The sequence below is a fragment of the Balaenoptera borealis genome, assembly GCF_965194805.1.
Source record: "Balaenoptera borealis genome assembly, chromosome: 7".
Lineage (NCBI taxonomy): Eukaryota > Metazoa > Chordata > Mammalia > Artiodactyla > Balaenopteridae > Balaenoptera > Balaenoptera borealis.
Genome location: NC_138864.1, coordinates 101,544,180 through 101,561,873, shown reverse-complemented (window position 1 = coordinate 101,561,873; position 17,694 = coordinate 101,544,180). Strand labels below are relative to the sequence as shown.

General features: G+C 38.2%; 1 protein-coding gene across 22 annotated transcripts in view; it reads left to right on the top strand.

The window, feature by feature from the left end:
- Positions 1-17,694, top strand: part of CADPS2 (calcium dependent secretion activator 2) — a 549,410-nt gene that overhangs the window by 500,588 nt on the left and 31,128 nt on the right. For 21 of the 22 annotated variants that reach the window (XM_082399988.1, XM_082399986.1, XM_082399984.1 and 18 more), the window contains 2 exons: positions 7,229-7,312; positions 7,419-7,451. In XM_082399988.1, coding sequence (XP_082256114.1) covers positions 7,229-7,312; positions 7,419-7,451 — 117 coding nt within the window. The remainder of the gene's footprint in view (positions 1-7,228; positions 7,313-7,418; positions 7,452-17,694) is intronic. The other variant, XM_082399998.1, reaches the window with a different exon arrangement.

Genomic DNA, 17,694 nt, shown 5'->3' with positions numbered 1-17,694 from the left:
CAAAAAGAGTCATGTACCACAATGTTCAATGGAGCACTATTTACAATAGCTAGGACATGGAAGCAACCTAAGTGTCCATCAACAGATGAATGGATAAAGGAGATGTGGCACATATATACAATGGAAAATTACTCAGCCATGAAAAGAAATGAAATTAAGTTATTTGTAGTGAGGTGGATGGACCTAGAGTCTGTCATACAGAGTGAAGTAAGTTAGAAAGAGAAAAGCAAATACCGTATGCTAACACATATATATGGAATCTAAAAAAAAAAAAAAAAACGTTCTGAAGAACCTAGGGACAGGACCGGAATAAAGATGCAGACGTAGAGAAAGGACTTGAGGACACGGGGAAGAGGAAGGGTAATCTGGGACAAAGTGAGAGAGTGTCATGGACATATATACACTACCAAATGTAAAATAGATAGCCATTGGGAAGCAGTTCCATAGCACAGGGAGATCAGCTCAGTGCTTTGTGATCACCTAGAGAGGTGGGATAGGGAGGGTGGGAGGGAGACACAAGAGGGAAGGGGTATGAGGATATATGTATACATATAGCTGATTCACTTTGTTATAAATAACACCCCACAGAGCTCCCTAGTCCCTTTTGCCATGTGAAAATACAGCCAGAAGATATCATCTATGAACCAGCAGTTGGGTCCTCACCAGACATTAAATCTGCCAGCACCTTGACTATGGCCTTCTCAGCCTCCAGAGTATGAGAAGTTACTGTGGTTTATAAGCCACCCAGTCTATGGCATTCTGTTATAGCAGCCTGAGCAGACTAAGACAAGGGGTTAGTAATGGGGAGAGAAGGGAAAACGTTGACAATTACTTCTAGGTTTATAGCCTGCAGCAGGAGATGGATGTTGTGCCATTCAGTGATGCAGGGTGCCCTGGAAGAGGGACAGATTTGGAGGGAACGACCCATGTCAGTATTGGACATGGGGGAATTGAGCTGCCTCTGAGATACCTGAAGGAGGAGATAACAAGGGGACATTCAGATATTTAGGTATTTGGGGCTGGAGTTCACAGGAAGGATATGGGATCAAAATACCAATGGGATTATAAGATTTCAGCCATTGAAAATGATTCTATCAGTGGCTGTTGTTCTCAGGCATGTATGTTATAAGTGGAACTCCTGTGGAAGACATGGAGAAATGAAATGGAAGAAATAAAAACCATTTTAAAGAAAGCAAAAACAAAAACAAAAAAGAAGCTTCTAGCCAGAAAAGGACTCAGATAATTTTTACCAAGAAAAAAAAATGAAGGCAAGAACATTAACTCTTGCCAAGGAAAGGATACAAGAAATGCTATATTTATTGCTGCCTTATATTAGAATTAATTCAGTCAGATAAACTGGGGGAGGTTCAGGAGAACTGGACTCCATTCCTGTTTCTTCATGTTACCAGCTGGGTCTCCTTGCATGACTCAGTTTCCGCATTAAAAAAAGCGGGCATACTGGATGAGAAGAAAACCTACAGCCTTTTCTCAGTCTAAAGCAAAGATTCTGAGGACTTCCCTGGAGGTCCAGTGGTTAAGACTTCGCCTTCCAGTGAAGGGGGTTTGGGTTCGATCCCTGGTCGGGGAACTAAGATCCCACATGCCTTGTGGCCAAAAAACCAAAATATGAAACAGAAGCAATATTGTAACAAATTCAATAAGGACTTTAAAAATGGTCCACATCAAAAAATAAATAAATAAAGGAAAGATCCTTATATATGTTTGTGTACGGAGGCTTCCAGGGACCCGCATCTTTTCTCCCCAGGCTCTGAAGTCCCATAGCACACACGATGCTAGAGTTGGAAGAGAACCCTGAGATTGTCTAACAGAGACTTTTCAAACATTTCTGTAATGTTTATAAGACATATTTCTATATACTTTTATGATGTTTATGAGATATACTTAATGTCTTCAAATATATCTTAGGTAGCACCCCAGATACAACACTGGTGGAAGCAAAGCTGTTCTGATTGAGGAGGGGAAGCAGGCCAGAGCCTACCTGTGTAGCCCCATCTCCCAAGGCAGGCCTGATCCACCCAGAGTCCACTCTCCTTGTTCACAAATGAGGAAACAAAGGCCCACGGTTTTACAGTGGCTGGCGGAGGGGCCAGGACTTGACCCTGTAGCCCTAAGCCTGTCATCTTTGCACAGCAGCACACAGAACTCAGCAAGATCAGAGAGGAAAAGAATGGGAGCTTCACTGCCCAGTCTTCTCATGTCCCCTTTATATGTCCAGGCTCTGTGGATATTTCCTTCGATATTTGTTACATGCAGGCATACACACTGTGGGACCAGATTGGGCAGGCAATCGTGTGGGACAGCTGTGAGTCAGGTAGATGAGAGTGGAATTCATTGTGTGTAACATAAGGATGCTAAAGAAACACTGGGAAGGCTGTGGGAAAGAACTGGTTGGAGGAAATGGTCAACAGAGCAAAGAGTGAGAAAGTGATCACTCTCACGGTGCACTCCAGTAACAGGGGCTCAGTAAATTCTGGGTATGAATTAAAAGACCATAGCAGTATATTCAACTTCCTGAATTCTCAATTATTGCACAAAGGGATTTAGGAAAGAGTATATACTTTTCCACTAAGTACATATATAGATATATAGGTATGTAGGTGTAAATACATACACATACACACAACACCTATTCTTTTTAATAACCTAGAATATTTTCCCCTGAATTTCTCTTAAGAGGGACAGAGGACAAATCTAACCTGACTGTCTAGATGATGCAATGAAAATATCTCCTCCACCACCACCAATTCAGTCTGATTAAGTTAACTTGGTTAAATTTACTTGTTTGGATCAAGACAATGTATTCAGAAGACAAGTGTTCAAACCCAAGAATGTGCTTGAAAGGAATAACATGCACCGTTGTTAGGAGTCATTAGAAGAAAAGAAATACAAACTAACATAGTTCAGTCTGTTTGGGAGACAAGGGAGAAAGGAGCAATGAGAGAAATGTGGAGACTTCACCAACATCCGGGCTAGGTGTGCTATTTCAGAAGTTGTCTGAGATACTGTGCAGAACAAGGCATGTTGTATAAATACGTGCTGTCAGATCCTGTCCATCCTCAATACCGATGTGGATAATCTGGAAGGACCTTTTCGGAGTCATTTGGAACAAAGGTTCAAAGAGGACGTGGATTCACAGTGGGAGAAACAAGGATTATATTCCGTTGTATCATAACATTAACATTCCAGTTCAGGGAAGGAAACCTGCTTTCTTCCAATCCATGACATTCTGGTTCCAGGTGGATTTTTAACAGTACTAGTCAGTCCTGATTGTACCAAACAAAAATAAAACATCTGATAGATATCTCCAGCCCTATTTATTCCCCCCCCCCTCCAAAATACACCTAGTTTTTCATGATTAGTCTTGTTTATGGATGTATCTTTTTTCTGTGGAAGATTTAATAACTTGCAGTGTAAATGATGCAAATATTCCTTGTTTACTTCCTGAAATTTCACAGTTGAAAAAAAGTAAGAACTGCGTGTTTTGAACCCACCAATCTACAGCTGAATCGTTCCCATCACTTCTCAGAATTTGTCGTTCTACTTTCCATACATGTAGGAAAATGAATCCTATACCCTGTTAAAATCCAGCAGAAAATTTAAATCAACATGACTTGTGGCATACTTCATGTTTCATTCTACCAGTCATTTCAATGTACCTTCATCTTTCATTTCCCTGAGAGTGTACATAATGAGGCAAAGTTGGTAATGACCCAGACAGACTTTGGGCACTAAATATTATTCAAACAAACCCAGTAAATGACATCCGCAATAAAAAGCAGGGAAACAAAAAAATTACAGGGTTTCATTCCAACCTGACACCCTCAGGAGAACAGAGAGGCAAAGGCAAGCCTGTAAGTATTTATATACTCCCTGAGCTGTACAGAGAAAGTTCACAGGAAGCAGTTAAAGACACAGCAACTAAACCCAGCATTTCGCTGGATTTCTTTGGAATCTTGCTCTTTTATACAATTAAAAGCCAGATGGAAACTACATCATTATTAGTCAATCTTGTTAATAGATTTTGGGTTTTAAGGTAGCTCTTCCACCACGTGTGCCTTGACAGAAACCTTACAAAGAAAACCTTCCTGCGGGAACTGTATAGCTCACGTGGTTGGTCCCAGAGATGCAGTCGCTGCTCACTGCCATGTAAGCACTTAGAGTCGCTGCTGTATTGGGCCTCCCCAGGGACCATTTGGGGTAGGGAGGATCCCAGGGAGAGGCTCTGCACTGTTGTTAAAATGGAGGCCAAGAATGCTGTGACATGCATGCAGCAGACCAGCGGTGCACACACTGGACGTAGCGGGATGTAACCTGGTGCTGCTTCACACTCTGAAGACAAGACGAGCCAGACAGGCTGTCAGATGCCACAGTGGGGAAACTTCTGCCCTAAGGTCATCGGCTAACGGGCTTCCCCACGTGTTGCTTTAGCCACTCTGTTTCTGCTCTCCTGCTGCTCAGCTCCTGTGCCACTATGCAAACGAGGCTTACCCCGCATCCTCCAACGGAAGTCAGTTTCAGTTACACTGTTTGTCCCTCATCACTTCCTGCCTTGTGTCATGACCAACTGTGTACATGTCTGTCTCTCCTACTAGTTTGTGCATTCCTGGAGGGAAGGGTCTAAGACTCATTTTTTTTTTTTTGTATTTCCCATATTAGGTGCTCAATAAGAAGAAGAAAATAGCATTTATTGAGCACTTATTATATGCCAGGCACATTAGTTATGTCATATCATTTAATGCTTACAACTCTGTAGTGTGATGGCAAAGAACACGGGCTTTGGAGCCAGACCACCTGTGTCCAAAGCCTCCCTTCTCTACTGTCAGCCGCATGACCTTGAAACAGATGGGATTCCGACATGGGTCTTCTAACTTACAGCATCAACTCTATCCTGCCTCCATAGATATCATTTCATTGAATTAGACCCATTCGCTGGTAACCAAATGCATTATTTCTCCTTATCACTAAACAATCCCAAGGCTACCCCCATTAACTTGTGACTTAACATGTGTAGGTTTTTAGACATATAATGGCTAGTGATTTAGCTCATCATACCAATAATATTCATTCTTTACATCTCTTAGTGTGTTGCCATTTTCACAGTCCCTTCACCTAAATCATCTCTGCTGATTTTCACACCGTCCTTATTGTGGGCAGGGCAGTGACATTTTCCCCGTTTTACTGATGAGGACACTGAAGCTAGAGAAGCTGAATGTCCAGACTGTTGTCTCACAGCCAGAGAGTGGCAGAGCTTCAACTCGAGCTAAGATCTTCTAAATCCATCCACAGGGTCTGCTTCTACTTTGCCTAGTCCCTCAGCATCACTCACATGTGTAAACAAGTACTCACTTGAAGGCACCAAGAACTAGGTGCTATGCTAGAGCCTTCAGTGGTTCACGTTGTCTGGTAACCATAGCAATTGTCGCTCTCCTCGTGGCAAATGAGATCACCCATCACACACCGGCTTTCAAGATTTGAGTTACAAGAGATGAGGCATTTTCCGCAGAGGGCCATTAAGTTTGGAATTCCCTTCCCCTGGTCATAGCCCTGGAGTATAGGTCTTCTGGGTCTTTGCCAACCACAACAAGTTGAATTAGCCAGCTGTGATTGGTAAGAAATCTTAAAGGGCAGGAGGAAAGTGCTAAATTGACTTTTAGTTGTGAGCAATTTGTAATTGTATGTTTTTTGCTGTTTGTATCCCCTAGGATAACTAACCAACCATACATAGTTCTCATTCTTTAAAAATAAAATTTTAGTCAGCAGTTCACATGAATTTGTTTCTGTGTTCTTACATCATGTCGCAAATGATGTGATGGAGAAACCTGTAGGGAAGTTTTTGTTTCTTTTGCATAAACTATTTTGCAGTAATTGACCAGCCATAGAGAAAAGATTATCTCCCGTGCACTCTCAGCGAGTTCTCTGCTCACCAGAGACGAATAAGCTGTGTCCCTAGAACTATTATCACTTTGTTGAAGAAGCTGCTATGTGAACAAAAACCAGCCTTCACTAATTTCCCTTTTTGTATTTAAAAAACCTTGTCAGTATTTTCCCTTTGGGAAGGTATAATTTGTCAATAGTGCATATTATTTTGCTTCTAAAGAGGAAAGATGTAGGAAAGAGGAAAGATGTAGGGCAGTAGATCCTTATTAATATCTCTTATTTATCTTCATGCCAGATCTTAATGTTTCTGCTCAATGAAATAAAATTCTCCACATTTTTAATTACATTACAGTATATATGTCTTAACTCTCATTTCATAGAAATATAAAATTTTAGAAATGTAAAACTCTTAAGACAATTTTAATTCCATACCTGTCCCACCAACACAAACACACCATTGACTGATGGGGGAACCGGTGCACTTGGTTGGCTGGAGACCACATAGCAGTCAGTCAGTGACAGAATCAGGATTTATATTCTCAATCTGGTGCTCTTTTCATTGTACTCTGCAGTGTGTGTACCTGTTCGAGCTCCCCAACTACGTTGTAAGCTTCTGAAAGCAGGGATGATCCTTACATGTCCCAATTGGAACTGCTTGGTGAATACTCGTTAGCTGATGTATCATATTTCATTTCAATGTTACAAGGGCCCCAAATGTTACACCTTTTCATTATCTGTTCTTTGTCATTCAACCTCTTCTGTAGATAGAAAAAGTTGGGGAATGGTCGAGTGATATATGATAGAAAAGGAATTTGATGAAGCTTGACCATGGTTGCCTCGAAACATCTCTATATTTTTTTTATTGAGGTGTCATTGACATACAACATTATGTTAGTTGCAGGTATACAACATAATGATTTGATATCTGTATAAATTGCAAAATGATCATCAAAATAAGTCCATCCCCATATATAGTTACAACATTTTTTCTTGTGATGAGGACTTATAAACATCTATATTGGAGTTGAAAATTATATTAAGGAAGAGTCACAGGGATTTAAAGTTATTTACTAATGGTTTAAGTTATCTCACACGTAGTAACCAGACTCCTATTACACATTGTTCTTTTATCTTAAAAAAATGTGCGTATTTTTTCCAGCAATGTAAAAGGACCTTAGAGTTCATCTTCAAAATGAGATTTTGTCATTGTGTCAGTTTATACATTTCAGATTTTTGTGCCATGGGAGAAGTTGGTCCAAGAATTGTTTGCCCCGTTATTTGTTTGTATGCCCAGTACTATCCTAAATACTCACTATAAACTGTATTCTAGTTTGTTTCAGTGTTGGAAGGGGTGTTGTCTAAGCTGTCAAGATATGACGAAGGCACTTTCTTTTCATCCATTCTGTCATTCACTGTGAGTATTTTGAATGAGTTCTCCTCTGCTGTCTTTTGACTGCTGTCACAGTACTTATCAAACAGTTAAGAAAATAATTCTCATAATTATCTCTTTTCCACTTAAGGTGAAAGCAGCCGCAAAATATGTTGATGTTCCAGTAAGTATTTTTTTATCTGCTTTGTAAAATTATAAATAAGTCTTTAAAAAAAATAATTATGGTTCACCACGGGTTTATTTCAAATCTTTAATCCAGTATCATTCCCTCAGGGAGTAGTTTATTTTTCTTAAGCAAGCACTAACCCTCATAACAAGGCCTGGCAAGGTTATTTCGTGTACCTTTTCCGTTGTAACTTGGGGAGGTCAATTCATCATGAGAACATATCAGCTCAGTGGCAGCTGTAGGATGGGGGAGAAAATGACTCACATTACTTATAGGAAAAGGTTCACTCTCCTTCCCTTTCCATGAAAGCTCTAACAGGTTTCTTATAGGAGTTAAAGTAACAATGAAGATGAACCAGTTGAATCAAAGAACTAGTTTTCTGAATACAAAAGTGTTATAAATAAATCAATATTCACTTAGTTAAACATTTGGTTTTTCACAGAATTATTGGGAAATAATGCATGACCTGTAAAGTTGTCCAACAATTAAGATACCATGAGAGGAAAGTATGAAACTTACTTAGCTACAATGAAAAAAATTCATGTGATAAATATAATCAACAAGTTAGTACAGCATTTGTAAGTTGGTAGTCATTAACAAATTAGCTTTTGCTTTAAATTCTGTTATCACGTATATATGATCAAGGCCTAAGATGTTCTGTTTAATCATGTGTTTTGGCACGTGTATCAATTTTCAAAGAATTAGAGCACAATGGGAAAAAACTTAAAATTTAAAACTAAATGGAATATGTCATCTCATCTTTGATTAAGGCTGTACTTGAATAGCATCACCATCTCTAGATCATCATTATGAACGTTAGTGGTTTGAGAGCTGACAAGCTTTGTATATCAGTTGTAGGTGGCTCTTATTTTTGAAATGCATAACTGCATTTTATACTATGGACTAGACAGTCTCCAGATTTATTGCTGCTATAGTTATTATAAATGAACATTTTAAATGAAAAGGCCGTGGACTTTCCTGCCTTTGCCTGGGGTTTCTTCAGAGTAGTTTTTTGTTTGTTTGTTTGTTTTTAGTTTTACAGATGATTCCAAAAGAAGTCTTGGCATACTCCTTGTCTTGTACCTAGAATCAGAAAGTCAGTACTGGGCAATAAGCAGAAATAATCACATGTGTATGGTCCTGCAAAGGAACAGCATGAAAGAGAGAAAGGGAGAATTAAGGGGGAATAGTTTATACTTGCTGTATAAAAAAGAAAAAGACAAGTAATCATGGGAACACATGAAATTTATTGGAATTCCTAACAAGTACTTTATAATATAGATTTTTGTTTTTAATTTTGAATTACAAATTTTTGTTTTTAATTTTGAATAGGACACCATAATTATTTCTGTTCTTAGAGCTTTTGAAATTCTTAATTTGACTGTGTACTAGATCTGTTAGAGCCCATAGAGCTTCAGCATTGAAAGACACAGAAGGTGGTTCATTCACTCTCCTTCTCAATGCAGAAGCCCCCTCTCCTGATATCCCTCACAAAGATTCAGTCAAGCTCTTTTAATTTTTTCAGTGATTGCAGGCTCACCATAAGACAGCCTCCTCTTATGTATAATGAGTTGAAATTCTGCACCTCTGTGAATTCTGTCTTGGTTCTAATCCCTTTTCTGCATGATAGCCCTTCAAATATTTGTTGATAATTATCATACATCCTCTTCCCAAGAGATATGGTGGCTATTCAAAGGGATATATTGTCTGAGGAATTCTTATTTTCTATATTAAACATCCTTAACTTATTCACTGAATTCACTAATTAAATACTTATTTAGCACATACTAAGTGCTAGACTCTGGGCATGTATGATGAAAATATATATGTCCTGCCCACAGGCTGTTCAGTGTCTAGGAATAAAAGAGATAGGGAAATATATCATGAAAACAGCTGTAACAATTGTACCCAGACTCTTTATCATACCAATCACTCTCTAGATGAATTCCAGCTTACCAATTTCACTATTAAATCAAGTTGCCACCCAGAGCAGAGCATACTAAACCATAGATATGGTCTGGCCATGGCAGATTGCTATAGGAAGAGTTTCTCCCTTAGATCCAGACATTACACCTCTATTATTGATGTCTGTAAACATTAACTTCAAAAGCTATGAGGTGCTGTTGGCTTTTACTAGTTTTTTTTGTCTGTTTGTTTTTTTATGCTAAAACTCCAGCAAGTTACCTCTTTGAAGCAGTCTTTTAAGGAGAAACTGATGAGAAAAAAAAACAACAACACTGGCTCACCTTTCACAGAAATTAACTCAAAACTGATCAAAAACCTACCTGTAAAATGCAAACTACAATATAAAACTTCTAGAAGAAAACATAGAGAAAATATTTATGCCCTTAAGTTTGGTGATAAGTTTTTAGATACAACACCAAAAACATCCATGAAAGAAAAGCACTGTAAGTTGGACTTAATAATGGACTGCTCTGCACTGTTAAGGGAATGAAAAGACAAGCCACAGACATATATTTGATCAAGGACTTGTATCTAAAATGTACGAAGAACTCTTAATACTCAACAATAAGAAAACAAACAGCCCAATTAAAAAATGGGCCAAAGATCAGAACAGACACTGCAGTGAAGACATACAGGTATCAAATAGGCAAATGAAAAGATGCTCAACATCATTTGTCATTAGAGAAATGAAAATTAAAACAATAAGATACTAGTACACACCTATTAGCATGGCTAAAATTGAAAAACTGACAGTAGCAAAACGTTGACAAGGATGCGGAGCAGTAGGGACTCTCATTCATTGCCGGTGGAAATACAAAACGGTACAGCCATTTTGGAAGACCATTTCGCAGTTTCTTACAAAGCTAAATATAGTCTTTAGCAACCCACCAATTGCACTCCTAGGTATTTATCCAACTGATTTGAAAACATATGTCCACAACCGAAACCTGCACACAAGTGTTCATAGCAACTTTATTCATATTCAAGAATTGGAAGCAACCAAAATGTCTTTCAGTCAGTGAATGCATAAACAAGCTGTGGTATATCCATACAATTGGAGTACTAGTCAGCAAAAAAAAAAAAAAAAAGAAGAAGAAGAAGAAAAATTAGCTATCGGGCGACACGAAGACATAGATGAATCTTAAAGCCGTATTGCTGAGTGAAAGAAGCCAGTCTGAGAAGGCTACATACTGTATGATATCATTTATATCACATTCTAAAAGGGAAAACGACACATAAACTATAAATAAACTGTATAAAGATTACGAACAGATGAATGGTTACCATAAGTTCAAGGTCAGGGAGACTTGAATAGGTGAAGCCAAGGGAACGTTTTGGAGCAGTGAGACTATTCCATGTAATACTGTAATGATAGATATAAAACACTATGCTTTTTCAAGTCCTAACTTTATAGCACAAAAATTGAACCTGAATATATGAAAAAAAAATTTTAATCAATTAGGATATCGTGGGATCCTAGGATGGAGACTGTGATAAAATAATCTAAACTCTATTGCAAATGTATGGAATAACCTCACTAAAAAAAGATGAAGGAAAAAAGTGCTGATCTGAGTCACTTTTGAAATGAGTGGCATCTGTAAAAATAAAGGAAAAGGAACTGTACATAAGCATTGTACTCTTGTTGTACAATTCAGAAACCACTCTACATGTATAATGGAATTGAACAATTAAGTGAAGGATGGTGGTTGGTGGGAGCCAAGTTTCTCATGGAGTGAGATGTTGAAGACAAACAAGAGGAAGAGGCTAGAATTATCCCTGTGGTAATGGATTGGAGTTGGAGCCATCAATGTGAACTTGTCTCTAGCTTAATATAGATAGAGCTGGTTGCATATAGAAATAATTTTAGGTATATGTATATGCGTGGGTTAGTATATACACATATATTTCCTTGGTTTGTTAGCTGAGAGAGCCTAGAAGCAGTGATATCCCAGTAGCTACATGCACACCTAGTGCCCAGATTGTGGTCTGTCATCTCCAGTAAAATGAACCAAGATTCCTTGAAGAAATGGCTGACACTAGGACTGGGGCAGGAAACACAAGATGAGCCTGGAGCATCTTATATATGTGTGAGAGAAAGTAAGGAAGTGTTTAGAAAGAAAAACCCACAATGATAGGAGATATGTTAAAGGGACCCAGGAGACCCCTGAGAGAGCTCCCAATGGCCTGAGCTAGAGTAAGTTGAACAACTTACTACCAAATAAATTAGGTAGTATTAGCTTATAACACAAAGTATAAAATATATATCTGTTAGTCCATACTGACATAGGTAAATGATTGACTGAATAAATAAATGGGGGAAGGCCTTCCCTGGTGGTCCAGTGGTTAAGACTCGGTGCTTCCAATGCAGGCGGCAGTTTCGATCCCTAGTCAGGGAACTAAGATCCTACATGCGGCACTGCCAGAAAAAAAAGAAATGGAAAAGATAGATCTCCCAAGCAGAAGAATTCCAAATAAGTAATGTAGATACTTTACTTCCAAGGAGACAGTGTAACTCCCTACTCCTTAAGGCTGTGCATAGCAACTACCTTCCAAAGAGCACAGTATGAAAAGGAGGGTGAGGAGAATGGATTTATCGGGGAGAAACCTGACAATATTACCTCAGCGAGTTTATTGAGGTCAACATCAACAGTGATAAATTATATAGATAATATTTACTCTTGATAAATATTCTGTGGTCTCCTTCCAGAAGCCTATAACTCCAGTCTAATCAGGGGAAAAACAACAGACACATCCCAGTAAAGGGACAGTCTACAGAATATCTGACCGGTACTCAAATTGTCAAGATCATCAAAAAGAAGGAAAGTCTTAGAAATTGACAGGAGGAGGTTAAGGAGACATAATGACTAATTAAATGTAATGAGGTCTTCTGGACAGGATCATGGAACAGAAGAAGGACATTAGGTAAAAACTAAAGAGATATGAATAAAGTATAGACTTTAGTTCATAATGTATCATTATTTGTTCATTAATTGTAACAAATATACCATAGTAATATAAGATATTAATAATAGGGGAAATTTGGTAGGGAGTAAATGGGAATTCTCCATACAATCTTCACAATTTTTCTGTAAATCTTAAATTATTCTAAAATTAAAAAAAATTAAAAGGCAGTGGACTAGGATTTAATACCTGAGGTTTAATTCCTCTTATGCTGCTCTATGCCCTTGGATTAACTGTGTGACCCTGAGCATTACTTCACTGCAGTGGCCTCAGTTTAGTTATCTATAAAGTGGATGAATAAGTTATATAAACTGCATTAGTCCCTCTAACTGTGATATTCTATCATTCTGTGAATTCTAGATCTCTGTCCTATTCCATCCAAGAAACAACAGAACCCATAAATGTCACTTAGAAGATGATAGTAAGGTAAAGAGCTAGAAGAAAATTCTTTAGAGAGACAAACAATATCATCTAGCAAATAATCTCATTTTTGAAATTTTGAAAAAGCAAAAAATAAAAAATACATTTTATGAAATGAAGTGTTAGAAATATAAAATTATCTATGATATCAAGTGGCATTCCTAACACAAAAGAGAAGGAGGAATTCATGATCCTAGTACATACTGGATTGTCAGATATTCCATATAATTATAGCACAGCTGAAGATGTATAAGAGTCAATGACAAATGGGAGAAAATATTTGCAAATGAAGCAACCGACAAAGGATTAATCTCCAAAATATACAAGCAGCTCATGCAGCTCAATATCAAAAAAACAAACAACCCAATCCAAAAATGGGCTGAAGACCTAAACAGACATTTCTCCAAAGAAGATATACAGATTGCCAACAAACACACGAAAGGATGCTCAACATCACTAATCATTAGAGAAATGCAAATCAAAACCACAATGAGGTATCACCTCACACCGGTCAGAATGGCCATCATCAAAAAATCTACAAACAATAAATGCTGGAGAGGGTGTGGAGAAAAGGGAACCCGCTTGCACTGTTGGTGGGAATGTAAATTGATACAGCCACTATGCAGAACAGTACGGAGGTTCCTTAAAAAGCTAAAAATAGAGCTACCATACGACCCAGCAATCCTACTACTGGGCATATACCCTGAGAAAACCATAATTCAAGAAGAGTCATGTACCACAATGTTCATTGCAGCACTATTTACAATAGCCAGGACATGGAAGCAACCTAAGTGTCCATCGACAGATGAATGGATAAAGAAGATGTGGCACATATATACAATGGAATATGACTCAGCCATAAAAAGAAATGAAATTGAGTTATTTGTAGTGAGGTGGATGGACCTAGAGTCCGTCATACAGAGTGAAGTAAGTCAGAAAGAGAAAAGCAAATACCGTATGCTAACACATATGTATGGAGTCTAAAAAACAAAAAAATGGTTCTGAAGAACCTAGGGGCAGGACAGGAATAAAGACGCAGACATAGAGAATGGATTTGAGGACACGGGGAGGGGGAAGGGTAAGCTGGGACGAAGTGAGAGAGTGGCATGGACGTATATACACTACCAAATGTAAAACAGATAGCTAGTGGGAAGCAGCTGCATAGCACAGGGAGATCAGCTCGGTGCTTTGTGTCCATCTAGAGGGGTGGGATAGGGAGGGTGGGAGGGATACGCAAGAGGGAGGGAATATAGGGATATATGTATATGTATAATTGATTCACTTTGTTATACAGCAGAAACTAACACAACATTGTAAAGCAATTATGCTCCAATAAAGATGTTTAAAAAAAGAGTCAATAACAGAAAATTATTCAAATCAAGTCATTTAAATATAACATATTATGAACATAGTCTTATGTATCTTTGTAATCTGTACTTTTTTGACACTTCTTTATGAAAGAAAAAATATCATACATAAGAGAAAAATCATCAGTATATTCCTGAACAGAAGTGAATTTCATTATCTCCTGCTTCTTAGCAAAGAAGCTAGCAGCCGCCCTCTCCCCAACCCTGTGATATCTTTCTAATCAAGGTGATAAACTGTGACCTTCGGATGGTTTGGTAGATTTTTTTCTTGGTTAAACAACCCTATTCTGCAGAGGAGTTGCTGTTGTAGTTGCACGGTTCAAGGCTCCATCATAGAACCTTGGAATGTTCATGGCGGCAAAACCCTTAGACATACAAGAAAAGCAAGACCTCGAGGGGGTGAATCTGTTCCCCCTGCTCAACAGTAACTTAGGTGAAGGGAACTCAGACCTGAGAGAGGGGAAGGGAGAAGGGCTATAGTAGATGTAGGACCAGCATGAAAACATTCACTTTAGCTTTACAGACGTGAGCACTAGGCCCAAACCAAAAATTCAGTAGATTTAAAGTAGAATATTAAAACTAACCACCCCCCAAAAATATTGCCTCCGTATAAGGTACAGAGGATGTAGATGTAGCAATGTATGTTAAAAAGTTGTATGAAAAATTAAGTGAGACCATAATGTAAAGTAGCTGCTTAAAAAAACAAACAAACAAACAAAAACAAACACGAGGTAGCACAACAGAGAAGTTACAAACCCAAACTCAGGAGCCAGACTGCTTGGGTTTGAACCCTTGCTCCATCACTTTTACTCAGTATCTGTATGACCTTGGGCATCAGTTTCTTTTTCTTTTTTCTTTTTTTTTTTTTATAGCTTTATTGAGGTAAAATTGATATATTTAAAACTGCACATATTTAATGTCCATAATTAGATGAGTTTGGACATAGGCACATACCCGTGTGGACATCAATTACTTTATCAAATGGAAATAGAATTATACCACTTCTAGGCTTGTTGTAAATATGTTAAGCACTTTTCGGGATTCCTGGAATGAAATTAGTGATCAATAAATGTTAGTTGTCATCATACATTATTACTGATTATAATAAATCTAGTGTCCAGATTCTAAAAAATAATCATTCTGCTCTATACTATCTTGTTCACCTCTGTGTTGTTGTGGGAAAATCCATCTGTAGTCTTTTAAAAACGACATATACTTTTTACTTTACCTCCTTTTGAAGAGAGCAGCCAGCATAGTTAAGGGGATCTGGAAATAATGGCTTATAAAGAAAAAAAGGGAAATTGGAATATTATCCTTGAGAGAGGAAAACCCTAAGAGACAAGAGAGTCCTGTTTAATACATGGAGTTCCCATTTAAAGAAGCCTCAGTCTGTATCAGTCAAGAGGATAGAACTAGGATCAGTGACTAAAAACTAGTGGGAGACAACTGAAATCAGGGTATTAAGAAAAAAACAAAAGAAATTAAAATTCTTTACAAGGGTGATATGCCCTAGTAGTAGTTACTCCACTGTTTGCCAGAGGTGGTACTGGAGATTCTGCATTACGTAGGAAATAAGACCACATGACATTTACCATTTAAAAGGACATTTAAAAGCACTTTCCAACCCTGATTCTGAAATTTTGTTCTATAGCTCATATAAGTTACAGGGCATTTTGCTGTGGGTGTGTATGTGTACAATGCCTATTGAAAGTTGTCCTGTTAACATTATTACACACATTGCATGTGATCTCTGTGCTAGACAGTGAGGGGACACAGCTAAAGAGACCTGGAGGACACAATAAGGGCTACTGTGACGAAGAACACGGAAACTCCCCACTGATTGGCTGCTTTGTGCTGGTGTCTGATCCTGGTTGTCTGCCCTGAGAAGATGGAGAGGGCTTATCTTTCTCTTGCCTTCATTACTAATTCTCTCAAATGTTCTCTCTTTGTTATGACACTTGCACAAGTTTCTAACCTTCCAGCTCCCCACAGTGTGGCTTGAATTTAGCTCTATACTGTGCAGGCTTGGTGTACAGTCCAGGATCTCAGTTCAAGTCCCACCTTTGCCCCCTACTGGCAATCTGACCCATGGGCTTCCCTTTTCCCACCTATGCAATGAGGATAATGGTGTAATCACTGTGCTGTCTCCTTCACTAGGTTCTTATGAGGATTCCATGAGCATATTAACATGAAAGTGCTTTGTAAATGTAAAGCACTATTAATATGAATGGGATTGTTATTGCTTCTCCCTGGAATTGCTCCCTGCCCCCATCATTGCTCTGCAGTTTCCACCCCCTGCTTCAGAACGTGACCATTTTCCAAAAGAAAAACCATTTGTTTTCCACAGTGTAAAAAATATTAGATTGCTTTTCATTTATTTTCCTTTTATTTTAGAATATCAAGCACCTTGCGTATGTCAATGGTGACTTTTAAAAGTACAGCCAGTCAGTTCAGTAACAGTGGTGTTTTCCCTCCTTCCTTTGTTTTGATATTGTTTATTACTTAGATGAGGCCACCTGAATACTCAGTGCTTTACGTCAGAATGAGAGCCAGGCAGAATGTGGGGAACGGAGTGCCTGCCCACTGGGACATATTCACACCAGGACCAGATTGAGAGTCTCACCATTACAGGAGCAGGGGAGGTTGCCTTTTGTGCTTCCTAGAAGAGTACTTTGCTTCTCTCATCTTTATTTCTTTGGGTTTTTGTCTGTCTGGGTCTTCTCATAGAAGGTAAATCCATGAACTGCCTCTGGACCCTGACCTTCTAACATCCTCAGGTCTCCTTTAAGCCAAAATCTGAAAGGTTCCAAATTGGGACTGAGTAACTCAATCCCAGTCAATCTAAATTTTAAAAGCTAAATGAAATCATACCCACAGCATTTTAATTTCACTTCTTCAAGTCCTCAGTGTAGTTTCTATAGTTAACATTGTAGCAACTGTAGATAGATGAGGGAAAGGTTACTGAACAGTATTGTAAACTGGGAGATTTAATACCTTCATCATCATCATAATTATTAGTCCTGAAAATAACAGTATAAAGCTAGTGTGTGACATACATGTTAGCACTTTCCTTGTCTGATGCTCCTGTATCAGCAGCTATTCCTCAAAACTCTGAGACGTTAGTGATTTTTATAGATCAGAAATAGCAAGAGAGATACTATATGCTCATGGTCTCAAATGGGAAAGCCGTAGTAAGATGAAAATCAGGCCCATAAATCTCAGTTGAAAATCAACCTGCCTCTTTTCCTTAAGTATTTCAGGCTATTATTTTAAACTATTATTCAGTGTCCCTTTTAATATTTAAAATAACCTCCTCTTTGGAAGGTTTTCCCCAGTGATACAACAAAAATGTTTGAACATACTGATGCTTAAATCGATGAACACATTATGTCACTATTTAGAAGGAATAGTATGAAGCATTTGTGTGAATTTTAAGAATGAAAACAAAATGACTACATAAATTATAGGAGCATTAATTATAGCAGATTCTGATATAAGATATTCTGATAGCATTGTGGTAGGAATAT